The 27,419-nt window shown below is 37.3% G+C and overlaps 1 protein-coding gene across 2 annotated transcripts in view; it reads right to left on the bottom strand.

Moving 5' to 3' along the window:
- Positions 1-27,419, bottom strand: part of LOC149774744 (uncharacterized) — an 83,948-nt gene that overhangs the window by 22,097 nt on the left and 34,432 nt on the right. For both annotated transcript variants that reach the window (XM_089944759.1, XM_089944760.1), the window contains exons 2-5: positions 24,185-24,304; positions 18,575-18,710; positions 11,031-11,154; positions 10,121-10,246 (exon numbers count right to left, since the gene is read on the bottom strand). In XM_089944759.1, coding sequence (XP_089800885.1) covers positions 10,121-10,246; positions 11,031-11,154; positions 18,575-18,710; positions 24,185-24,304 — 506 coding nt within the window. The remainder of the gene's footprint in view (positions 1-10,120; positions 10,247-11,030; positions 11,155-18,574; positions 18,711-24,184; positions 24,305-27,419) is intronic.

Below are 27,419 nucleotides of genomic sequence, written 5' to 3'. Positions count from 1 at the left end.
AGAACTGGTTCAAATTTATCACGTATGATCCAATTGCCTGATTCCACCCGGACAATGAATTTTACTCTGAAGAAATACTTGCTGGAGCCAAGTTGTGATATTATCGTTGCTGCGCGGTTGTCGTTCATGGTAGCATCAACAACGCCATCAATTCGAAATGTTGACCAACTATGAGATGCACCATCACGCTTGAATTCATTGATACAATCGCGTATTTTATTCAACAGGGTTCTATCGTTTATTAACGCTTTTGGCGCGTCCTTGAGGACTCTATCGAGATTGAACTTAATATTTTTCCAGGGTTTAATTGCTGATAATCTCTCGAACTCCTCCATATAATTAAAACAAGTATTTAAATGAAAGAATATAGTATAATGAATCACTGCAAATGGTTGATGATTGGGTCGACAACCCCGTGCAATAAATCATGTAGAGGTGAATTCTGCGGGTATCATTTACAAAGCGTTCGTAATGGTTCTCTTGGCCCCCTACCGTGCTTGGTTTGCCACGTTGGTGTAAGAGGAAAATCACAGTTGTGTATCAATTGTTGCGGAAAGCGATACAGAGAGTTAAAACGTTATTACGACAAGCGAATAAAAAACACCGTCATTGACCCCACCGCTGACTCAGTCATCAAAACTCCTCAGGACTACATTGCAAGGTTTATAATTAAACCAAATAATGAAATAGACAAGTAGTATTATTATACAAATGAACCAAGAATATCAGCCGCATCCTGTGCTCGTTAATTACGAGGCATCTCGCGACGGCGTTGTTAGAAATTGTAGACTGAAGAAGCCGATTGGTACCGTAAATAATCAGGGATACTTGCAATTTACTGCGGGAGGAAAAAGCTATTATGTTCACAGGATTGTATTTGAAGCATTCAACGGATTAATCGAAAATGGGTTTGTGATTGATCATATTAATAATAATAAGACTGATAATTCTCTTATAAACTTGCAAGCCATCTCGCAGAGTCAAAATACCAAAAAAGGCCAAACTGGTAAGTTTTCAAAGAAAGCAAAACCCGTAAAGTCATTTGATACAACAACTCACGAGGAAAAAATATTTCAGTCGATGAATGAGGCAGGAAAATATTTTGACATTTATATCGCCTCAATACGATTTGTTGCAGAAGGAATACAGAATTCAGCGATCTCAAAAAAGACGGGTCACAGAATTCGATTTTCATATATAACAGAAATCAGCGAGTGACAAGGTCACCGTGACGAAGTCACCGGCGCCTATGGCGCTGACGAAGTCGCCATGACAGTGCGAACGCTACAATAAATTGTCTCTTCCGGAAGAAATACCGGAAGAAAACGAATTATCCTACGGTTTCATCGAATGTTAACACACCTCGGGATTGATACGCGGGGTTCATTTTGTAAAATAATTTTTTTTTTATTTAAAAATAAGATGTTTTATAAGTATATGAATATCGAAGACATCAATAATATATTAACCGAGATTTTAAAATTAAAAAATCAAGGAATTGAATTATCTGATAAGCTTGAGAACCAAAAAATATTGTCCGATTATGAAATTATTAACGAGCAATCAAAGAAAGGTCGATATACCTTGCCACGCGAGTATTCTTTTATAAAGCGATTACAATATACGATCAATGAAAACTTGTATGGCAATGACGTAAATGCATTTATTGGACTATTTACTGCCGTTGAGACAGTACGAAAAAAACTCGGACAGGCTTTTGAACGACGTCGAGAAATCTCTAATAAAATTAAAAACATTAGAAGGATTATAGACGAAAACTCCCTGGAGCCCCTGGGATATATCCCCCCCCCCCCGCCACACTCGGCGGGAAATTAGAAACTACGGAGCAATTGCAATAATGGTAGGCGAATCACTTACTACTCGGCTAGCCAGAGAGCGGCTAGTAGCGCTTAAAAAGTTCATACCGTTACGAGACAGGGTTCGAAAACAACTTCAAACGCGGCAACAACTACAAACTGATTTTGCTGTTGGAAGCGAACAGCTCTTTGCTCCGGTAACTAAAGCGACCAAAAATGTTACGGCGGCAACTGTGCCCGTCCTCGGTGCGCTTGAAAAGATAGCGGTTCAGACCGAGCAAACAAAAGAGTCTCTGGAAACACTCCCTGCGAAAATAGCATTCGCTACAACACGGAGGCCGCCACCACTCGCTATAACGGACCCACAAGAACCTTATGTTACAATAGCCGATGAAGAAGAACCAGGCGCCACCGCAAGAGAACCAGAAGAAGAAATACCGGAAGAAATAACGGAAGAAATAGAGAAAGAGGGGAATATACCCCGTAATGTGCTTAAAAAGAGCACAATAGATAAAATTAGAAATCTCGGCTACGAAGAATTAGTTGATTTTACTGTTACAAATTTTGCTAAGGACACACGAGATGAGCATATCAATAGCGGCTACGAGAAAAATATAAGGTCGTTAAAGGACTGGACAAGAATAGTGTATTTGGCAAATAAATATAAAAATGAATTACCACCGCGTGATAATAATTATATAATATTCCACAATAAAGTAAAAAGTGAAAGACCAAAACACGGAAAAGGATACTCTGTTGGTAAAGACGTTACTTGTCCTGATAGTGTTCTCAGTGATATATCACGGCTAGAAATACTAATCGGAGGAAAACGAGCCGGAAATAACTCTCCGGAAATAATCAATGAGGCCGCTGATATTTGCAGGCGGTTATTTGCCGGTGGTATCTTGGACATTAATATATATCGAACGCTCATAGACGAACTCGTGGACCACGGTCATTACAGCGATTGACCAACCACTAATTGGAAAACACTGGTGTTTTTTATAATAAAGATGATTATACACTACAACCATGATAAACCAGTCAGCGTCTACGTGGTAAACTCACGATTGCCCGTATACCGCGCGTGGTACGGAGACGGTCTCGGTAGCACCATTGTGGGGTTATTTACAAGAATGGCTCCAAAAGTGGCGCCGTTAGCTAAACAATTAGGAATGAAGGCCATTGATGTTATTCGTGATAAGGGTATTAGTGCTATTGGAGATGTTGCCGGAAGGGCGTTTTCTGCAGCAAAGGACAAACTAATGTCGTTGGTAAAATCCAAAGGATTTTCACGAAAAAGAAAACAGAAACCACCGGTGATGCCATCAACGACAGTGATGCCTGCGAATGTCAGTAAAGTAATAAATAACGCCGTGGAAGAAAAACTAGCGTCGTTGGTAAACAATAATCAAGATGACATCGCAAACATATTAGCGGGAAGTGATTTAAAACCACGACGATGATTTAGATGCATCAGCGTATTATTAAATAAAATGTTTAAACGAACAGCTGACCCGGCGTTTGATATGGACGCACCAGTGCACAAGGATGATTCTGTCCGTAATTATCAATTTTATTCCTATCATGCAGTACAACCCAACATACGATCGCGAATTGAACTTCAAGTCCATGATACCAGTAAATATTTTTTACCGTGTGAAGCGTTTATTGAAATCGAAGGAGAACTTGTAACAGAGGCCGATACTCCTGCTGTACCAGCACCGTATCCAGATGGTACCAAAGTTGGCTTAGTCAATAACGGCGTAATGGCGCTATTTGAGAGCGCAAAATATCTCATTGACGGGCGAGAGATCGAGTCTATAGAACGTGATGTTGATGTTGCTACAACAATAATCGGGCTAGCAAGATATTCCGACGATTATACAAGATCAGCGGGTCCATCTATGATGTTTGCAAAGGATACTAGAAACACTGCTGGAAACTCGCAATTTGTGGTAAGACGACCAAGAAATAATGCTAATAACGCTGATGCTGATGTTGAGAATATGATTATAAACAGCGATCCTAATTTTAACATCGGAGCTGCAACACGCATATCAATGTTAACAGGGCCGCGTAGATCTTTCTCATGCGCGATTCCACTGCATCATATATTTGGATTTTGTAGGAACGTGCGAAAAGTTATCTACGGAGCAAAGCATACCGTGGTGCTTGTGCGAAAAGGTGATGATAGAAATGCAATTTGGAGAATTCCAGCGGATCTTGCGAATCCAAATAATGACCCTGGTAAAGTCGTTTTAACTAAAATATTATTGTGGATGCCAGTAATGACTCCATCCATTACCACAGAGGCACGATTGCTATCCTTTATGGAGCAGGGAGGAAAATCATTACTAAGTTGGCTAACAACAACAACATATACTAAGCAATCAAATATCAATGGTATATTCACATGGAACCTGGCATCACAACAAGGCATTTCGGCTCCGCGTCATATATTTGTTGCGTTGCAGGATATGACGAGAGTTGATAATCAACTATCCAGCCATATGATATTTGATCGATTAGGCGTTACTGACGTCTCGCTGAGAATAAACGGCCAGCAGGAACCATCTGAGGATATACAACTTAATTACGGTCAAAACCATATTGCACGCGTGTACCATCGGTTGCTGTCGTATATGAGTCGTGATCAAAACGTCGACACTGGTTTGCAAATATCACAACATGATTTTAAAGAACTATATCCGATCTATTACTTTTCGCTGGAACATCTTGATTTAACAAGACAATCCGTCGTTGATATACACTTCCGAGCTAATGTAACTCGCGGCGTTATTGCCGTTATTGCTGTCATTCTCAGCGATAAATCAATGCTGCTAGAAGGTGTTGGTGGGCGAATGAGAATCGTTGATGCGCCAGTGGAAAACATGTAATTGAAAACATAAACGCGTTTACAATAAAAATGTCGTATAATGTTGTCGGCGTAGAGTTGACCGATGGTCAAGTCAAGAAATTACGATCAAAGTCGGCTAAACAATGTGGAACCACAATAACGTTAAAGCCGTCACAGATGGCAGGTGGTAATCATAAGATATCGTTGACGGCGCGTCAAATAAAACATTTCAATGATGCGATGAAGAATAAAAAGAGTGTTCAAATAGATTTTTCGGCCGCAGCGATTAAAAACATGGAAAAGACCGGTGGGATATTTCCGCTGTTAGCTGCGATTCCAGCGTTGATTGCCGCGGCGGCCCCAGCAGTGGCGAAGGCGGCGGCGTTAGGAGCCGTTGGTACCGCGGCGGGAATGGCATTGAAGAAGGCAACCGGGAAAGGCTATAAAAAAAAAACGACCCGTAGCCGGAAAGGGTCTAAGACTACCGGGAACCCCGTATTCATGGTACTCGGGGAAGGGTCTAAGACTACCGGGAACCGTGTAATGACTCTTATGTCTAATTTTGATTTAATAGATGCCGCAAACGCGTTAGCGATAAAAAACTTCAGAGGTGTTTTTATGAGGGATCAATTACCGACAAAACTAAGGAATATTGAAACCGGTATAATTAACCTCGATAAATCCTCCGGAGCGGGAACTCATTGGGTTGCATACGCAATTGATCCGCGTGCGATCGTCTATTTTGATTCATACGGGTTAGCCCCGCCAAACGAGTTCATGCGGTATATCCGGGCGTGTTCAGCCCCGGTTTTTTATTCCACGCTGCCAACACAACAATTAAGTGACCCACCGATATGCGGCCGTGAGGTATTGAACGTACTCGCGACGATTTCATCATCGCGGAAACCACCTCATGTGGTTGTAAACGAATACACTAGTGGGGTCGTAGAGGCCCGGCGGGTTAATTGAAAACACTGGTTTTTTTTACAATAATAATGATTGATAACTGGGGACGATCGGTTTCGGCGCTGAAAAAACCCACGGAAACGCTCGCCACCGATGACATAAAAAAACTAATCGAGGATGAAATCGCTGATACGTTAAATTTAACCAGTGTTGACCCGGGCGAAATAGTTGTATTTCAAGACCGCCAGGGTAAATTGAAATCCAGTAATGTGTCGCTGAATGACGTTTTAATACGACAGCGTGATGCCGCCGAGAACAATATCGCGTTGTATACCGATGACGGACGACTTAAATCAGGTGAATCCATCTTGACGATAAATGGAAAAATAAGTACACTTGGCAACAATTATATATCCGTGTCGGATTCGTTAAAAAATTTGTATGATAAATTTAACGCGCAAGCAAATCAGTTCGAGGGGATACAAAAGTCTGTCACCGATATACAACTCACTACTGCTAGTTTTTTTGGAACCCCGACGGTAACCGAACCGAATCTTGTGGGGATAAAAAATACTATTTCGGAGTTTACAACGCTGTCGGGCCAATTTTACATGTTACGAAAAAAATTTAACAGGGCTGATAACACCATTGATAAATTCTTTGGTAAAAAAAATACCAGACCGGATGAAATTACAATAACTATAAATGATATCACTGCGTATGGACAGGAAATAGGAACAATCAAAACTGATGTTGCAACGATCATAAATAATGTAGACGCGCATAAACTGATAATAGAAAAAATCAGCTCTAATGTTGCAACGAACATAAATAATATAGACGCGCATAAACGGATAATAGAAACAATCAAAACTGATGTTGCAGCGAACAAAAAGGGTATAGACGCGCATACACAGGAAATAGGAACAATCAAAATTAACGTTGAATCGATTAAAGACAGACTACCGGAGGTGACAAAAATAAAAATCCCTCATGAAAACACCATCAACACAGTATACACGATTCGGCATGGATCATTCGCTTGGACTCCTACACAGAATACAGTAAAAATCGCCGCAACTGTTAAGGGTATTTATCGATTGACACTGGTTTCAATGATGCAGTTTAATATATTATCGTCGAGTTCATCCGGGTTTAACAATACAATATCAACAATTATAGACAAGGACGCAGCTGAACTGTTTACAATTTATGCCGTCGATAGACATTTAACCGGGGCAAACATTACATGGTATGTGGAATTTGTAGCGGATCTAAGTAATTAAAAACACTAGCTCTTTTAAAATAAAAATGACCACCAAGGTAATTGAATCAGAGGTATCACCGACGTCACATCAATATCGATTCAATACCGTAAAAGAATTCTCCGCGAATTTGAAAACGCTTTCCGAACAATACCATATAAAAATAAAAAAATACCGCCGAAAAATAACCGCCATCGACGCGGCCGTGTACTCGGTGTCAGGTATAGTAGCTGGTACCGGTGTCATTTTATCCACGGTGACCATGATGGCCCCGATCGCTGTTCCAATCGCTATCTCCGCGGCGACAACAATTGCTGGAGTCGCCAACGCAATCACTAGAAAGATATCATCGTGTTCTCAGAAAAAACTCAACGAGTATACAGTAAAACATCAAATAGTATCCGACGCGTACTCGAAATTATCCGGGTTGATCTCGTTGGCGATAGATAATTCGTTTATATCCGATGCTGAATTCTCCACGATGGTCCAGTTGTATGACTCCGCGATGTCAAAAATCGAGGATTTTCAACTGGAAGCTGGAAACCACGTCGCTGAAACAACTTCAATGGGCTTAAAACATTCTCCTGAAACAACTTCAATGGGCTTAAAACATTCTCCTGAAAACAAGCAGGTTGTTAATATTCGGTGTTGAAATTAAACACTAGAAACGACGAATAATAATAATGTCGCTGAACCCCGAAGGGTTTCAATTGCTTCAACGGATCGCGTAAAACACCACTCCGGTACAAACAAGTATGATATCGATAACATCAACGAAACCCGAATTCAGTGTAAACTTCCCATCACCGGTTCCAGTGAAGGAAATAGCGCTGGCAAAATTGCGAGTATATCACAGTTGGCCTAATATCCGAGCGGAAGCATTTAACGGACAACAACCTAATAACTCGCTGGTTTTTGCATGGACAAATAAACCCGATGGGACCCCAGACTGGAATGAGGTTACAATACCAACTGGGTCATACCAAGTAGAACAAATCAATAAAGAATTTCAACGCAGGATAAAATCGATCACAGGAAAAGAATCAAAAATCGGTCTTACGGTTCATGAACCGACGTTATCGTCGACGATTGAAATAAGCACACCGGGGTATATGGTTGATATTTATAACAGTTCAATAAGAACCATACTAGGTTGGCCCATGAATCCACCTAATGAAATCCCCGCGGACTTGCACACGAATGCGCAATCGTATCATGAAATTATTACCAGTTATCTGGATGATTTGTCTATTATGAAAAGCACGTTATTACCCAGTTGGTTTATATTTCAAGACAGGGATACCATGCAATGGTATTTTCAGTATAAGGAAACTCCTGAATCGCAAGTCATATTAACAATTAATTTAAATGATATCGCTAGTGTTTTTATCGAGATTAATCATAATTACCAATTTCAACTAAAACAACTACGGAAAACAAAAGCACAAAAACACGTTGAGGTGTTAAATCAACTTATATCAGACATGGAATATATCAATGAACGAATCGTTAAAATAATATCCGCTAACAGCGATGGTAATAAACAAAAATTCCTAACCGAGTATAATATCACAGAAGCCAATTTACCCGATTTCAAGTTTCCAGGATACAACGCGCCAGAACTAAGAAAGTCTTTTAATGATTTTCTCGGTCCATCAACTATCCTCAGACACGATAACAGAGATGGTGGTAGGCATATTGCTCCATACAACGTAAATATCGCATCGGTGATAGCAATCAATCTAGTGTGTGATGTTATCGAAGGGAGTTACCAGGTAGATACCAAGCAATCAAATCAAGCTCAACAGGGGTATATCCTTTATTCATTTTCACCAACAGCCCCTCCCGGATTCTTAATCATTGAGAGCCCGATTAATCCGGTCTATATGCGATGCCATAATCGGTTTTTAACAAAAATTAATTTTAGACTTACCGATCAGTCAAATAACCTAATTGATCTACAAGAGGAGGAGTTAGTAATCACTCTGTTTGTAAGATCTTTGAAAATAACTTCTTAGCAGCAGGGGGGGAAATGACATCGACGCGGTCGTCGCTGTGTTTACCGGACGCTGACAAAACTGGGATCGGCTCACATTAAACCAAATGACGTCACCGTCGTGTAGGATGGACCGTCGTCGTTTTTTTTTTACCAGGCGCTGACTACACCGGATCCGCTGAGTGCAGAAAGTAATAATTAAGCAAAATAACGATTGGACAAAATGTCGGATTCGCCCCCCCCCTGCTGCTATTTTTGATGGTAAGAATATCCGGGGTGTCGGGTGTTGTCAGAGTGTAGAAACGTCCGTGTGTCCGGAGCGTTTAAGGTGCCGGAGCGTCTAATGTCTAGCGTCCGGAATGTCAAGAGTGACTAAGGTGACCCAGCTGTAGAGCCGTTAAAGGACCAGGGGGTCCGGAGGGTCTAATATTTCAAGTGTCCGGAGGGTCTAATGTTTCAAGTGATCATAGTATTCCGAGGGTCCGGAGTCTATATTGGTTGTGAAATTGATTCAGAGGAGCTGTGGAGCGGATAAGGTGCACGGGTGACGGAGTGCATCTCCACACATGTATTTTTAGCTGTATGCTAATTTTAGGTTAGTAAGACCCAGTGTATTATTCAGGACTGGAAGGATAGATTGTATATCCGTTCTTGTTTAGTGACATAATTTCGCTACCTGAGCGAATACATTTTTTACTATGTGTAAAGACTTACATCGTTTACTATTTGAGTGAACTATATTCATCTTTCCATTATTGAATCATTTGTGAAATCATTTATCCTGTATTTTAGGGTTACTGAACTAAATTTATTTGTATATTTTTTCCATCTTTGAAACTGTGCGTTTTTTATGTTAAATAGATCCAATATTTGGATTATAAATACGCACATATCTTCATAATCCACTACTCATATAAATCACCATATTAAATCATATATATGTGTCGTCATTACGTGTTCTGTTGTTAATCCGAAATATCCCACCCGGTTATCTTGTTACAAGGCATTATCACCAAAATATGAGACACTATATGACAAGTAGTACAATTATGCTACGAACAAAATCGCTCTAGTAAATATTTGATTTGTCAAGCAATTGTTAAGGTATAAATTGATGGAGAAATATGCGTTACAAGAGCCTACTATACACAGCGAAGGACGCGGACACAATAAATCAGTACAACTTTAATGCAATAAAGATATATTTGAAGCGTGCTGAATTGAATTATATCGATTTTAATTGAACTACGATGAACAAACGTTCATGAAGTACTACCTCGATATCCTTGTCAATGGTTGTGTATACGGGATTACTGTAGTTCCCGACGTTACAGCCGTACAGTTCAAGTCTGAGAGATGGACTACCGTAGAATGAAACAGGATTGAAAGCTATGAAGCGTGCCTGCAATATATATATATATATATATATATATATATATATATATATATATATATATATATGGCATATCCAGAGAGAATTGCTAATTAGATAAACGTTAGGAAGTAGTTTTACGAATAAACTGCTACAACATTTACAAAGAACGTACTATTAGGATGTTGTCATTTACATTCAAGCAATTCAAACACACCAGAGTACATGTAGAGTCTCCTCTGAGTCTGTTAGCTTTCCAACTCTTATCTGTAATTGTAATAGATTTAGTACATATTATAAGACAATGTTTTCTTTCCCTTGATATCCCGACATACATTCTGATTACACTGCCAGAAATATCGCATTGTATCACTTGAATGATATTTTACTGGAGCATATTTGTAAAAGTTCATTTGTGGTAGTTTATAATTTGCTGTTAACATCGTGTGTATTCTTCTATCTTTTGCGTGACGTTTTGTTTTTGGTTTGAATTCATCGAGAACTAGGTATGTAAAGAAAACGTATATAAATCCAGATCACCTTTATACAATATAATCAAGACAAGTTCAGATGAATGTTTATATCCATTAATTTTAGGTTCTTTAGCATGGACTAATTATGTATACATTTGATGTATTTCTTCCGTTTGAATGTGTACATAATATATGGGGTCTGTATTAACACCAACTTCTTTTAAAATGAAGATGCAGAAGAGAAGTCAATGATTATTATCAAACTTATATATGTGTCAAAATAATATATGTCAATTTTCATCTTAAATTCACCTCACACATATTGAAATGTCACATCTTACCTTAATTGTTGGATCTAGTTGAATCCGTTTTATTTGATTACTTTTTTCATTTGCAGCCATGACCTCGCCTAATATGTCGTCAGATAGATGGGAATTGTATGGATACCAAACCATATTGTCATCACTGTTCCATACATATTGAGAAGGTTTAGAAATATTATTGAAAAGGAACATAGCAGCATCAACATAACAAAAACAATTTATAAAGGGATACGCTGGAGATTTTTATATAGAAATTTGTTTAAAGAAATGGCGTGTATCATCTCCACTCCATGTTCTTCTTGACGAACTGTATTAGAACTTTCTTAAATGACATACTTGATTAAAAGACTTCCTGCATATATTCTTGATTGTATAAACCTTGTTTGAATAAATTCAGAATGATGTACTGGAGAGCATTAATGTTAAAACTTAAAACACGTATAAAACCATTGCTTTACCATGTGAACATGCACTAACATAGGAACCTTACCAGGCATAATAAAAAGGCCAAGGTAGTTCTAACATTCGGAAGAAATCAAACAGCACAAAAAAGATTCAAATAAACAAGCAGAACGTCAAAGATATTTACCCTTGGCAACTTTGCTTCTGCTACAAAGTTTTTACTAAGTTATGTGAATAAATGTTACTTTGTTTATACATTCAGATAAACCATGCGTATCACCGGGAGCATTGTAAAGCATACCAAACCTTTCAAATCCCATGAAGGACAACTCGTCAAAACTCATTAATGTTTGGGTCGATTTTCTTATCAATTTAATTTAGTTTCCCACCTGCTCACAGCAGACAATAGGAGCGATCCCTCTGGTTGTGTTTGGTATAGTGTTGACTCTACATAAAGGACCACCACATATTTACTTTTTTGTTCTTTGAATATCATTTATATAAACGCTTAAATGTATTTCACGCTTTCACTCAAATTCATTCCTTGTACTGTTTGATTATATATATTTCCGAGAAACATAAACAGAAAAGTGAAAGAATTAAAGCTGTCAGTGTATAAAGTCCTATAATAGTATCCTAAATGTATTATCAGTTTCACATTAATCCGGAATATATCCAAATTTATTCCGAACGAAGGTTCGAATGTGCTTATGTGCTTGCACAATAGAACAAACTGTTAACCTTTCTCAAAATTCGTCTGTAACAAACATGACATCAAAGGCTCGCATGCTAAAATATGCTCACCCTGCGAGTCCGGGGTTGTAGATTTGGCCCGGTGTGCCTCACTACGTGACGTAAGAGGCGACAAAGTAGAGGCAACATGTTTACCGTGGGTTGCGTTCCGTGCCGGGGGAGGAAATATCCTGGTAGTTGAACAGAGGCTTTCTGATGCAATACACTACTTTGGCCTCTACTTCTTCTATACGGGTGTTCGTGATGGACCCGGTCTCGACCAATCTGCTGGTCACGCCGATTCCTAGGAAGTCTTTATTTACTCTCTCAATTCTTTGTCTTTCTTCTTGTATCTCTGTTGATACCACCGTTGCCCCTATAGTCTATTCCTTTATATTTCCCTTTCCCAAGACTTAGAAGACTTCTTATAAGGCGGTGGCTTAACGGGTCAATCAGGAGGTAATTGTACCGACCACAGAAGGCGGTGGCTTCACGGGTTAATCATAGGTACTTTTATTGACTGAGTATAGCACCTGTGTATCCCTGGCACTTAAAACGTGTCACCATGTTGGGCACCATGGTGGGCGGGGAGCACGGATGCTGAATTTTTATCAATACAACATGGAAAGTTAAACAAAAATCAAAACAAACGCAATAAAACTAGATCTGAGTCAGATGAATAACCATGCAGATTTGAGTCATTTCCACGCTTAATGGTTATACTGTCCGAAAATGCCTCAAAACATCTTTCCGCACTCTCTCTTGTTGCGATTGAAAAGACAATACCGGGATCGATCGGCACACCAAAACGTGTTAAGAAGTTGAAATCAGGTTGCCTTCTTATTGAGTGTGAGCGGCGAGGTCAAATAGAAAGTATTAAGAGAAAATGAAAACTTTCTTCGATATTTCAGTGACCTCATTCGCTCACACCACACTCAATACGTCAAAAGGCATAATTCTTTGCCGAAACATGGCTGGAGTCAGCGACACAGATCTCATTGAAGGAATTAAAAACGAAGGTGTCACTGCAGTCCGTAGAGTACGTATTAAACGTAAAACAACCTGCAGGACACCGATACCATTTTACTCACCATCAACAAACCAACAGTACCCAAAGTGTCCAAAGGTGGCTTCGTGCAAATGAAGGTTGAGATATACATTCCAAACCCCCTTCGATGCTAAGTGTCAGCAATATGGCCATCACGACGACCGCTGCCCAAAAATCCAAATATGTGGCCGATGCGGAGACCATTCTCACCAGGAATCTGATAGTTGTGCAACTCCGCGTTGTGTCAACTATGGAAAGGAGCACCACACCAATTCCAAGGATTGTGATACTTGGAAACAGGAGAAGGAAATACAAAGGGTAAAGTACACAGCTACAATTCCCTATCCAGAAGCCAGAAACCTTGAACATGCCAAAACATCCCATCCAAGCCCTTCCGTCTCCACTGTAGTGAAGAATGATCCCGAAACAACGAAGGACACTCAAACACAGACAGATTTACCCGATTCAACAGCAAGCCCTAACATCACCATTACCAAGCATAGAAAAACACGGCATCTACTCAGACAACCTTTAATAATACACCACTACCAAAATCACCAAAGAATTTAAACAAATCGCATGGAAATAGGCAGCAGAGGGGATCAGATGACCCATACAAACTCTGTAACAGGTTTGGAGACATTGAGAGCATTGATGCAGAAGAAACTGTTAAATGCGCTCAATGTAGCTTCAGCCTTCCAACACAACATTCTCCTCCGTACTTCCTGCAGAGAAATGACCACACAGATTTCCTCCGCGAAAGATCTAACCTAGCTTCAAAATTTTCAATTTAAATGTATACCGAAGAACACCATCATAAACTGGAACTGTCGAGGACTTAAAACCAATTACAATGATATTCTCCTGCTTTTAAAAGAAAATGATCCAGCAGTACTATGCTTTCAGGAACCATTCTTGAAAGGTACGGATAGAATCACACTTAAAAACTACTCCCTGTTTAACAACTACTCCCACAATGTTAAAAGGGCATATGGGGGAGTGTCTGTTGTTGTAAACAATATAACCCTTCATAGCGTCATCCATTTAAACACATTTGCAAGCCATTGCTCTAATCGTCACTTTACATCGATTGATTACCTTTTGTTAGATTTAAAAGCCACCAAACATCAATACAGTACCATCTATGTTCAACAACTTTCCCCTGCCTTTGTTTTACTCGGAGATTGTAATGCCCATAACATGTTATGGGAACAAATCACATAATGGAGCGAGGCCACAAAGTAAAAGACTTCATCTATAGGCACGATATGAGTTTATGTAACACCAAATCACCGATATATTTACACCCAGGAACGGGTACATACACGTGTATCGATTTGACAATTCGTTCTCCTTCGCTGCTTTGTGATTATGACTAGAAGCTCGCTGATGACCTTCATAGCAGTGATCACTTTCCAATCTACCTTGAAAATATCAACTCTACTATTACCGACGCAATTCCACAATCGAATATAAAGAAGGCCGACTGGGCTAAGTTTTAAAAACTCTGTAAAACAATGCTAAATGAGGATACAGTCTTCAACGTTATTAACCATATTCAGCATTTTACTTCTATTTTAATAGAGATTGCAAACGAATCCATACACAAGTCTTCACTCAACTGTAGAAGAACCCCAAAACATTGGGTCACTAAGGAATGTAAGGAGACCATTAGACAACGTCGAGAAGCATTGAAACAAATTAACAATCATCCGACGCCCGAACATTTAAGTAAATACCGTATCCTCCGGGCCAAAGCTCGCCGCACAATGAAAGAAGTAAACGAGCATCATGGAAGAGATATGTTTCTTCTTTAAACTATCGTTCCCTATTAAGAACGTTTGGGACACTATCCGTAAAATAAACGGAAAGAGAAAACACAAATTCTCTCCGACATCTGAAGCTGAATCATAACAAGTTTAGTTCAAAATGTGACAGAGCAAATATTCTTGCTGACAGTTTATCTAAAAATTCCTAATCACCTCACTATTCTGAAGCCTTCCAAAGAGTAAATCATCAAACGGAAAAGTAACGTTTTCTATTCACATCCAACAACTCCGAAAATGATAATCAACTTTTCTCACTACTGGAGTTTATGGAGGCTTTAGACAAGGTCCATGATACATCCGCTGAGCCTCACGAAATACATTACCAGTTTTTGAAACACCTTCCAGAATCATCTTTCAATTCTCTTTTGAAAATCTTCAATGATTTATGTATTACTGGTAATGTACCTAATATTTGGAAATAAGCAACAGAAATACCGGTTCCCAAACCAGGTAAAGATAGCACAGATGCTCGAACTATCGACTCATTGCACTGACAAGCTGTTTTTGCAAAACAATGGAACAAATTCTCGACTTGTATGGTACTTGGAAACTAACAATTTAATATTTCTTTTCCAAAGTGGCTTTCGATATGGCCGTATCAAACAATTACCACCTGGTTAGACTGGAAACATTTATTCGCGACGCATTTATCAAGAAGTATCATTCATTAACGGCATTCTTTGATTTAGAAATGGCCTATGATACGACGTGGAAGTACGGGATACTAAATGGCCTACACTATCTGGGTCTAAAAGGCCGTCTGCCCTCCTTCATATTAAACATTCTCTATAGGGAATTCAATGCACGAGTGGGCTATACGCTCTCCGATTTGCACGAGCAAGAGATGGGTGTGCCCCAGGGCAGCATTCTATCTGTGACGCTTTTCAACATCAACATCAATAGAATCACAAAGTGTTTGGCTTATGGTGTGGATTGCTCGTTATACGTTGATGATTTTTTAATATGTTATCGATCAAAGCACATATATACAATTAAAAGAAAACTACAACACAATATCAACAATATTCAAAATTGGACCAGTAACGGTTTCAAATTCTCGAAATCGAAGACGGCATACATGTATTTCTGTAATTTACGAAGACATCATGATGAATCTAAACTCACTCTGGGCGGAACACCTATTCCAGTTGTTGAGGAAACAAAACTGTTAGGTATTATCTTTGACAGAAAACTGACTTTTATTCCACACCTAAAGAATTTGAAAGCTAAATGCTTGAAAGCTCTAGTTCTACTCAAAGTAGTAGCACACACTGACTGGGGTGCTGATAGAAAAGTCATCCTCAGTTTATATAGAACGTTTATTCGCTCAAAACTGGACTATAGTTGCGTTGTTTATGGTTCAGTTATGAAGTCGTATTTGAAGATACTTGACTCAATTCATCATCAAGAAAAAAGACTCGCTCTGGGAGCAGTTAAGACATCACCGTGTTAAAGCCTCCTCTCTGAGCGAACGAACCACCTTTATCACATCGTAGAGAAACGCTTCCGCAGAGTATGCCCTCAAATTAAGATCAAACCCTCTGCTTTTTGGTTGATGTTCAGCCAAATACCAAACCTTATACGAAAATAAACAAATGCCATACCTTCATTTGGCATTAAAATATTATTCAGCCTTGACAGTACAAAAATTAATCTTTCTAAAATCCAGAAAACATATATCACCGAAACACCTCCCTGGCTACTTCAAGAACCAAAAGTAATTTTTACGCTTCACGATGGAAAATAATCTGAGACAAACCCTTTCATCTTTCACAATTCTTATCACGAACTCACCGAAACACACAACGCAAGTTCGCTTAACAAATGGCATATCAAATTTTTGCTGCCGAAATCAGAGCAATATATCTTACTTTGCAATATATCAAAGACAAACGTATTTTAAATAGCATCATCTTCTGCGACTCCTTATCAGTACACTATATGGAACTGGAGAAGCCATTGCTGACCAACGTTCTCGCCAAAACTAGTGAGCTGAGTACCTCCCACAATATTGTATAATGTTGGTTACCTAGCCATGTTGGTATTAAAGGTAACGAAAAAGCAGATCGCGCTGCTAAAATGGCCTTAGTATCAAACAGACTTTACGTAAGAAATGGCAGGCATCATGGCACTAAGCAATGAATAATACAATAAAATTCACGCCATCATGACAACCCTAGGAGAATGGATTCCTTATTCCTTCCTACAGAACCAACCGTAGGGAAGAGGTAGTCATTGCAAGAATTCGAATTGGTCTTACGCATATAACCCACTCCCACATACTAAAAGGCGAAGACCCACCAGAGTGCCTTTTCTTGCAATGAACCATTCACTGTTAAGCACTTTATGATAAAGTGTTTCGACCTGCAACCTACGCGCGATCAGTATTACAATGTACATGACATGAAGGAACTTTATGATACAATAAAAAGCACTTGTATTGTGAAATTCCTGAAAGAAATCAACATTTATTATAAGATATAACTTCTATGCCATCACCTAGGCCATTTTTATGTAATGTATATACTGTCCCTTTTTTCAATACCTTTTTGCATCTGTCTTCATTATCATACACCATTTACATCCCCCGTCTGGAAGCTTTTTTGTACTGTTGCCTTCTTACAGTTATACTTTCAGCTATTTGGATTTGATATTGGTCGATATGAAACTTTTTATAATTTTTAGGCGATCATACATATAACCTTTTGTTTGGCCCTAAATAGCCTAACAGTGCTGATGCGCCGTTAAAATACAACCAACCAATCTACCGAAAATAATCATGATATTAAAGGGCAGTTTTTAGTGGACGTTAGCAGACCAGGAATTTGTTAAGGAATTAAACGTAGTGCAAATACAATGCTGATCAATTCAAATGTGAAGAGAATAACTCAGGTCTACCAAGGCGCCGTAATGTGGCTGACGGGGGATATGTATTTACAAAGTATTAATAGTCAGATACGAACTTCACTCAATTTTTACAGAAGCATCCAAAGTTATTGCAGAAGATAAATTAGACTCGATCTTCAGTGACTTTGTATTTTAGTGTTCCCTGCCTGAAAATATTGTATTGTACTGTTCCATGCAGTTGTTAGAATTGAATGTAATCCATTTTAGTTACATAAGCCATACAATATTAAATTGATAGAGCGGCTGGGTATAGTAGGGCTTTGTTCGATTCTACGCTTCTTGACTCAGTGAGGTAGAAAATCTATAGAAAGATCAACAAATCTACATTACATTACCTTTAGTCTTGCAAACAAATATGCATCCTGCATGTTTGCTACTAACCTATGGTAAACTGTTTCAGTTTATAGCCTTTTGTGACCCAGTTGTGTGTTTCCACGGTAGCCCAACATTATTGCATGTAAAGCGGGTTATGAAGGATCAAACGATACCGATATGCAAGTTTCGAAAGCCACATCAAACGAATTTGCTTTATATAGTGCCTACATGTGTTGATGTAAACTGAAACAGATGAGAGGTATTCTGCAGACAAAAACGGCACTAGACCCACATAAATAGTGAACACCGGTTAAATTCATCGTTTTTACCTGTACGATATTCGCAATTCTCTTGTAAACCATCCATTTGTAGCCCCCTGTACAGCGAATCCGCTGATGTTCCATTTACCTTCCAGATCAATTCTGAGGTACTGATAGGAATCATATACAGAAGCTATCCATCCAGCTGAATGCAAATAAAATGTTAGATTAGATAGACAGCATATCAAACAAAAACGTACATCTTTAAAATATTGTACACTAATTATATTGTTTGTTATTAACGTGACGTCTTTACTTTACACGGCTTTAACCAGGTATCCCTTGTACAACTGTGGTTACTCCGTACTAAATCCCTATTATTACCCGTTGATCTAGGACAGTTCAGATTAATTCAGAGGTTCTCGCTAATGTTATTGCATTGATCCTCACTCATTCCTCTTTCCGTTGATTGCATCTCTGTTGCTCCGTTGTCTTTAATTCCTGTTCAAATTTTTCCACTTTGAATATAATGATAACTGGGTATCAGGACAGATATGAATCATTCAGCAGATTCAAGCCAAGACTTTTCTGTCTTACGTGTCAACAGATCACTTTCGGATAGATATTTCATGACTTCTTACATTTATTACACTGATAAAAGCATTGTAAAGGCATAACCATTTTACAAGGTCTAAATACTTTAGTAATGGTGATCAAGCAAAGTAATAGTATTGAGCGATATTGCCAATAACTTCCTTCAATTTCATAAAAAATATTGCGAAGTTGGTTTTTCAGCAAGGGCAATGGACAATGCGTGGATTTGTTTAATGTTAGCTGGTACAGCACTTATTCCTTCATTAGAGGTTTTTTAGCTTGCCTACCATTTCTGATTTGTTTGATGAATTTATTTAATCACATGTTATAACTTGCCACTGCCGTGAAACACTGAGGCATCTGAGCAGAAAAAGTGTGCCTCTGCTTTCCCAAATGATTGACGTTTTATTTTAAACTTTGCCTTGTAAATGGGACGATATACCAAAATCCATGATGATTTTAGAATAAGATCTTCCAAGTGCACAGGCATTGTGTGTACTGTTCGTATATTGCAGTATTTTCCACGTTCCGGAAAACGTTACAGATTAACAGTAATTAGAAAGTTTTCAAAATGACTTTTCTACTTTTACCTTACGTTACCCAGTTTCAACAGAAGCCCTTGGGAACATAAGGATTGTTTTCCTGAACTATTTTTTATATGCTCAATGGAGCTTAATTTGTTGCTTAAATGTATAGTTTTAAGAAATGCATCTTTCTATCAACAGAACGTAGTTTATCATTATGATCCGTTGGATGTATTTATTTTATTTTAATGTTATACATCTCATTATTATAAGACCAAAGCAAATAGGTTTGAACCGCAGTCTATATTACAATGTGCCACATAGCTCATACCGTTCTGTTTTCCTGTGTTACTTTGAAAATATTTCCCATCTTTTAATTAAACGTGTCGTAAAAGGTAATGCTACGTCTCGTATCTACGTGAATCCGATCAGTTTCAAATGATATTCATAATAAATATGTTTAAATTTTGCAAAGTTTTGTTTATTTATCTTCTACATAGTTAAGCTTACCTTTCGTACATTAGACACTCGTACGATTTTAGCACAGTGAAACTATCGTAGAGGGTTCAATTTTATGCCATTTTGATGTTTTTTGTGCTAATTAAACAATATTCTGTTGCATTTTAGTTCAGCTAGAAAATTAAGAAAGTATATATTTTAGCATTTTAAAAAAATGTATCTTAGTTTCGACATGATTTTGATACTGTCCTTTGAAATTAGATTTTTCAACTGTTTACCGATTACACTTTTGTTCGTCAATATAAAAAAGTTATTTTTGAATTTGTTAGTGGCTCCTTGTCTCAAATATTTTCCTAGCTCCTATAATTGAAAAGTCTTTAATTCTTCAGTTGTTTAGTTACCCTAGAATAAGCCTCACATTACTGAAGCGAATGATGTATTTATTTTTTTTTTTTTTTCCACGTGCACTGTAATTAGTTAAGTTAGTTGTGTTGTCCTTTATGTTCATTTTTATATTGATTATCAATGCTTGATTACTTCCAAAAGTGGTAAATCGTTTCTGGTGATATATGATAGATATTGAAGTAATTGTTCAAGCCATGTGGCACTTCTAAATACAGTAATGCAATGCGCCCTGCTTCATTGACTTTAGGTTTTAATAAGGTTGCCTTCTATCCATGTAACATATTCAGTTTTGCAAAGTTTCTAAAGAATGCACTATTCAATATAAATAGGTGGTTCATTCTTTGTATATAAAAAAAAACGGATTTGGCTTTATATGTATTACATTCGCCATTTATATTCGTAGGGTTTTTAAGCATTATTATCCACATAGTGTTCGTGGTGGTATGTGTTCCCCCTATTCTACTCTCGATCATTGAGAACATTATATATTACGATAATTTTATGTTCTATATTGGTTAGCCTAAAATTAAGGTTATGAACGAATCCTAGAACATTGACATTCTGATCAGTGTCACTGTATTGTGTATATGATTCTGCCATTGTATGTAGCGAATATTTTTATGTGCCAAGATCCTACGTACATCATTATCCATTGTGTATCCCTTAGTTCTGCCGATATATTTATTTTGTTCACGTGTGAAGTTCTAAGAGTCCTCCTTATCATATAGCATTGCAGCTGTTTCCTTTATATTACCTCACACACACACATACACAAAGGATGCTGACTTCTTCACAATACATTGATTTTTCGCTGTAGAGGTATATAATAGGTATATTGCTTCATTTCTCCTATCATATAGTTTTTATAGAAAAAAGCGTTTTAATATAAATGATTTAGAATTTGTCTTAAAATTCATTTAGGTTGTACAATCTTACACAACACGGTGGTATCATAATTAATATAGATTGCTTCAGACTGCAGTCCTTTTTTTCTGAACTGACAAGTTATGATGAATTATGCGTGTTGCATATAGCAAATACTAGAAATCATTTTAACTTTAAATAATTTTCGACAGACGCAAAATGACTGCAACAAATGGACTTATTCCTTGTATATGCATATTTATCTAACTGATGCTTATGATGAATAAATGGCAGTCATAACCTGCAAACAGATAAGTCAAAGCTGAGGTGAATTCTTGATATTCGAAAGTCAAATTTCTTGCATTAGGATATGAATAGTTTTACTTACCTGTTAAGTGAACTTGGACCCTTATTTTTAAAAGCTTTATTTTATCACAAATATGGCGCATATTGGTTAAGTTAAAATGTGTCTCACCATTAAGGGTGAACGCCGTTTATATTCGTGCATTATTTGGCTTTAATTAAGATATGCTAGTTGTGCAGTTTTGTGGAATGCATTATGAAATACACAAGAGCGATTAGTATAAATGTAAATTAATATTTCACAAGCAGGTTCGATGATCTAATATACATGCAGAAGCCCGAACTCCGGTTAGTTTACGAGTGTATAAGGTTTTATCTTTTTTGAAAATTCAAAATCTAAAAGCTTTAAAGGATGATGTCTGTCATCTTACCCCCCAAAAATATAGTCTTGTACGCTCTGACATTTTGTGGAAAAATTCAAGTACTCTTTACAAATATCATTTTATTCGGTGATTTCTATTTATCTAAGCACCAACCTGAAACGAATAAATTATACCTTTCTTGCAGTCTTTGTTATCGTAACTTGTTTGGTGTGTATGTCTTCTGTTGTTTTGAACACGTATATGGAAACTTCACACTTGTCTTCAAATATGTATTCTACAGTAACATCATATCCATAAATCAAAAGGACTGTATTTATTTAAACTGTTCTTTGACGACCTGCATCGTATTCAATATCGATTTCCATCATATAAAAAAACACTTATGACTCTTTCGGTGACAGTAAATCCAACGTTTCTATTTGCAACGCATTTCAAATAAGTCGATATAGGAACTGCATGACAAACATTTTGAAATACCGATATTCATAGTCGTTTATTCAATTCTATCAAAAAAAACATTTTGTGCCATCTGTAATCTTCTAATCATGAAGTGCATGAATTTCATTTGATCTCATGTTGAGCATACAATTGATCTCTAGTTTGTTCTTGACAACTTTCACCAAAGTAGTAACCTAAATTAAGTTGTTGTAACTGAACGTGACTACTGAAAGTAACTTTTAGTGCTTGCAACTAATTATAATTTAATATTTAGAACAATTAGTAACTTCCAGTGAAATATAATTGACAAATACACAAGCGTTTAAAGTTACTTACGTTGCCGCTACTGCAACATAATTGTCCGAATAACACCTCAACTGACATAGATATATGAATTCAGGTCATTTAAGGCTGGAGCAAAGTAAAGAGAAAATATCAACATTTAAGAACTAGAGTTCAAAGCTGTTATTTAACGACATTCTTGTTAAGACAAATATAAACAAAAATTCAACTGAAACGGACTATAATGCACTGTATAACTAATTAAAATGTCCACGGTCAAATGAGAATATTTTGTTCAATATGGTAAAGAAAAAGAAGTTCGAAGAAATGATGATTCTGGGCAAAAAGGACAAAAATTATAACTTTTTTCCCTGGTATCAGAGAAGAGTGGAGAGCAAAAGAAAAAAAAATGTTTTATTTAGCTTCTTGCCACCATAAATATTTTTTGGCAATTAGCGTCAGTTCACGTCATTTAACGAGACAAGGTCTTAAAGAAGAAGCATCAGAGAACTACTCAATGAACGCAGGACAAACTCATTTCTACACATATAGTTTGCTGTATAAAGGCATCTGTCATGCAAGCCGGTATAAAAGATAAATGAGGACCACAGAGCATGCTATAATGTCAAGTATTAAATCTCTGAATTTATTTAATCTACCAATATATGTAACTATATGTATGTGCACATATTTAAGTATCAATCCTTTACTATAAAAACGTTGCAGATGAGTCTGTATTTCTTGATCATTTAGATAAAGAGTTTGTTCTTTTAAGCACTTTTGGACACCCTACCACATTCCAACAGAAACGCATTTCGACACTTCGGTCGCATATATACACCTGTACACCATCTGCATAGTAGTTCGTTTCGAGGATTGCAGTAAAACGTGGCTATTGTACCTGGTGTTTGTTCTCTTTTTCTTCTCCTAAATCATCATCATCAACATCATAATAACATCAACATAACCTTATTATGTTTCTTCTTCTTCTTTTTCGTTCTTTCCTTTTTTCTTTCTTTTTTCTTCTTCTTCTTCTTCTTTTTCTTTTTCTTCTTCTTCTTCTTTTTCGCAACCCGGAGTTTCCTTCATGTTCTTATTTATGTAGCTCTCTTCTTTCGAATTAATCTCAGCACATATCTTGCTGCAGACCGAAATCTTATTTTAACTGTACTGTCATCAAATTGATGTTAATATGCGATTCGTCTACTTTAGGATACAGTCGATATTGAATAGAATATATACAATAACAGTCAGATAATGAAAAATACTTAAAAACAACTCTTTTCACATGAAATTAGTCAAGACCATCAATAGAATAAATGCCATAGTCCGTTTCCTGGTAACGTTTACATATTATTATCGTTTGCTTTTGTCACACTTGATATATATTCATCAATAAAGATTGATTAAATGATAAAATTATTTACCTCCTCTATTGTTAAGTCTAGCAGCTTGAGGCAGAAAAGTGCTATTGTAGGTAGATGATGCTGAGAACTGATCAGTTCTTAAAGTCCCATTTTCTAATCCCAATGAACTATTGCAAACTTCTGAAAAGAAGTAAAGAAGACTTATTACGCCATCTGAAAGTGCGCGCCTCCAAATTATGGTCGAGATCAAATATTGATACATGTATACAGTCAGAAACTCTTCCAATGCTAAAGCAATGTGTACGTACCGGCTAATCTTTGAGATTTTCATATGCAAGTCTTGTAAATGACTTCAATACTTCTAATAAAAATATGAAATGATCGGAGATTTTTAACCTTGGAGTACTCAAAATAGCATGGTACGTGACACTTCTTCCAAATAGCATGATATGTGGTACGTACTCCAAATAGCATGGTATGTGATACGTAATTATTTGCGTTGGTTAGGTAATTTTATCCATTACTATGATAACATTCTAACATTCCTTGCGTGCACAATAATTAATGAACTGTAAAAGTAATTCCACATACATTCTTATGTCATTCAACTTTCAAACATGCAGTGTATGTTGAAAGGATTTAAGCGAGACTAAAGGAATATTCAAGTATATAGTTCCATGGAACGGATTTTTTCTAACACCATTATCATGAGATTATTGGTATTATTATTATTATTATTATTATGATTAGTATTATTAATTATTATTATTATTGAATACATGTTGATCGTGCTGCTTTTACAATTCATATAAACAAGACTGTTGCATCATCTTGCTGTAATTAAGTGAAAATTCATGATATAACCAACACTATATTGCAAGCCATTCAAGTCCACACATGGAGTCTCTGTGATATTTACAGCTCAAACGAATAGCAAAAAACAATTTAAGGACAATAGTTCTCCATAAAATAACAATTCACAAAATATGTAATCCTACAGCTTATTAAAAGATGCTTGCTCGATACTTGCAATTTACACATACGAAGAAAACTTTCTTGACAAAGGTAACTACGAACTGGTTAGCGTCATTCAGAGAATAGTGGGACTCATCTCAGATTAAGGTAGAATATTACCATATGGATTTTAAAATAGACGTTGACACTATCAGAAATACAAACACGGCTATTTTATACGTTGCTAATTATTCAGGATATTATCCACACAGAAAGTGATCTAAATATTCATTTAAATCAAGACAGAAAGGAAATGGCTTGACATATCAAAGACTGTTTTCTCTACAAGCGATTCATTAGGCAAATTGGTTAGTGTGCTTGAGATTTACGTTCACACTAACATTCGTAGACAAACAATTGTCATGGAAACATCATTGAATTAAAGATAGTAATATGAACGAGTTCCTTATCAACAAAAATTATCTTTTACCTTCTTCTGCGGAACACACGATCGGAGCCTATAATTCTGTCTGCGTCAATGGCATATTGTGCTTACACAATTGACCAAGCTACGAAGGCCACACATGAATGAATAAAGCGCACATCACTATTAGCAAAATGCCATCGGTCGTTTGGACAGAAATATCAAAGGTTCTAAAACAAAATGTACCTCATTGAGAGGATATAAGGCACGATGTCAGTACTTTACAGGTAGAGCAAGTCAACTAAATAATTTGATTAATTCGTCAATAAACTACATATGTTCCACTTATACCACTTCGCTAGATGTTCGTCAAACAGTCGGCTACGGATCAGAAAATGACATAAATGCCGCTAGAACTCTAGTTTCAAATGTACGTTCATCATGTGATTATTATAAATGCGTGGTATTAATAAAAGTAACATTAAACAACGAAATAAAATTCAATAAATAATTTATTACCGTAGACAGCGAAGCAAAAATATAAAAGAGAAACAAATTTTTCCTACTAAAACATGGTTTTGTTTAAGAACACTTATCCAGTCACAATACCTTAGGGAAACTATTACTACCTCGTAAATCCAACCCTCCCAGATACTACGTTTAGGTAAAGAGAGTTTAAAGTTGTCTGCTGAACTATGTGGCGGTCTGGCAGAGTTATCTCCCCTCTTTATAAGACTTTGCGGCAAAGACTAAGAATACATTAGTTACTACTGGACCGGAAGGCAGTCTCTATATGGATCCAACTGCTGAGAGGCCGGGGCGGTGTATGTATATTATGATTGGGTAAGTAAAATTTTAACTTTGAAACATTGGTGTCTTCTTTCAATTCGTTACCCAGTCACATTAGTTTAATATAATAGTTAACAGGTTGACGGAGTTACATCCACTTACCCATGAGATACCATATCCTGTCCCCTAATGTATGCGAGACAGCTTCTATGTGACTTTACTGGTTGGGACTCCATCTGTCGGGACGAGGATTCAAAAAAGGAAAAATTCCCACCCCATCCGCAAAGCCAACTGGAGACCTGTATCAGAGTTATAAGAAGCTGTCGATTGACCTGAAAAAGTGACCTCTTGAGCTGTAGATATATGGCCTACCGTACCAAACTGGTCCCATTGGAATGACAGATGTCGGAGATAATAGCGATGAGAATGAACATCCAACAGTTTGATTGGTGTCCGTTATTGAACAGTTCCGGTCAAATTCTAGGCAGGCGGCAACTGCTCTAAACTTGTGAGCCGAAATTTGTAATATATTCGTTGAGTAGGTGCTGTTTCTCTATATGCAGAGCGAATAACCCACTTGATATCTCCTTATGTCCTGTTATGTGAAGTATGCAAGGTTGAGATCACTCTCGACGCAGAGGTTATGTGGCATTAAGGAATCACTTGAAAGCCAGAATTTCTCTTACAGATGGCCTTCAGTTGCCCTGTCCAGGCATGAAAAAGGTTCCTTGACATGGAATGAAGACGGATCGTGGCGATGAAAGAGAATGCCGTCATGAGTAAGTCTCTCGGAATTGCGCGTAATTTGGGTCTGCTGATAGGACCTGTATTGGGGTAATTCTGCCTAACGTCATGATAAAGCAGGTCTTGTATGAAAGATGCGCCAGAGACGCCCTTAAAAATTGTTCAAATATGTATTATTTAGCTAGTTAATACCTTTGAAAGGTTTTGCAATTGATATAAGACTATCGTGTATGGTCCGGTATGAACAACGTTGGAGAGTAGATAAGTTAAGTCCTTATTTTCTCCGATATCCTCTCTTCTTAGACGAAGAAAGATGTCACCAAATGCAAAGCAGTAAGCATATATCATACTCAGTACAAACGTTCCACGTAGAGCAAGAAGAAG

This window comes from Sinohyriopsis cumingii, unplaced genomic scaffold (assembly GCF_028554795.1).
Source record: "Sinohyriopsis cumingii isolate HCF-2022 unplaced genomic scaffold, ASM2855479v2 utg000160l, whole genome shotgun sequence".
NCBI lineage: Eukaryota > Metazoa > Mollusca > Bivalvia > Unionida > Unionidae > Sinohyriopsis > Sinohyriopsis cumingii.
This window is presented reverse-complemented; position numbering and strand designations above follow the sequence as displayed.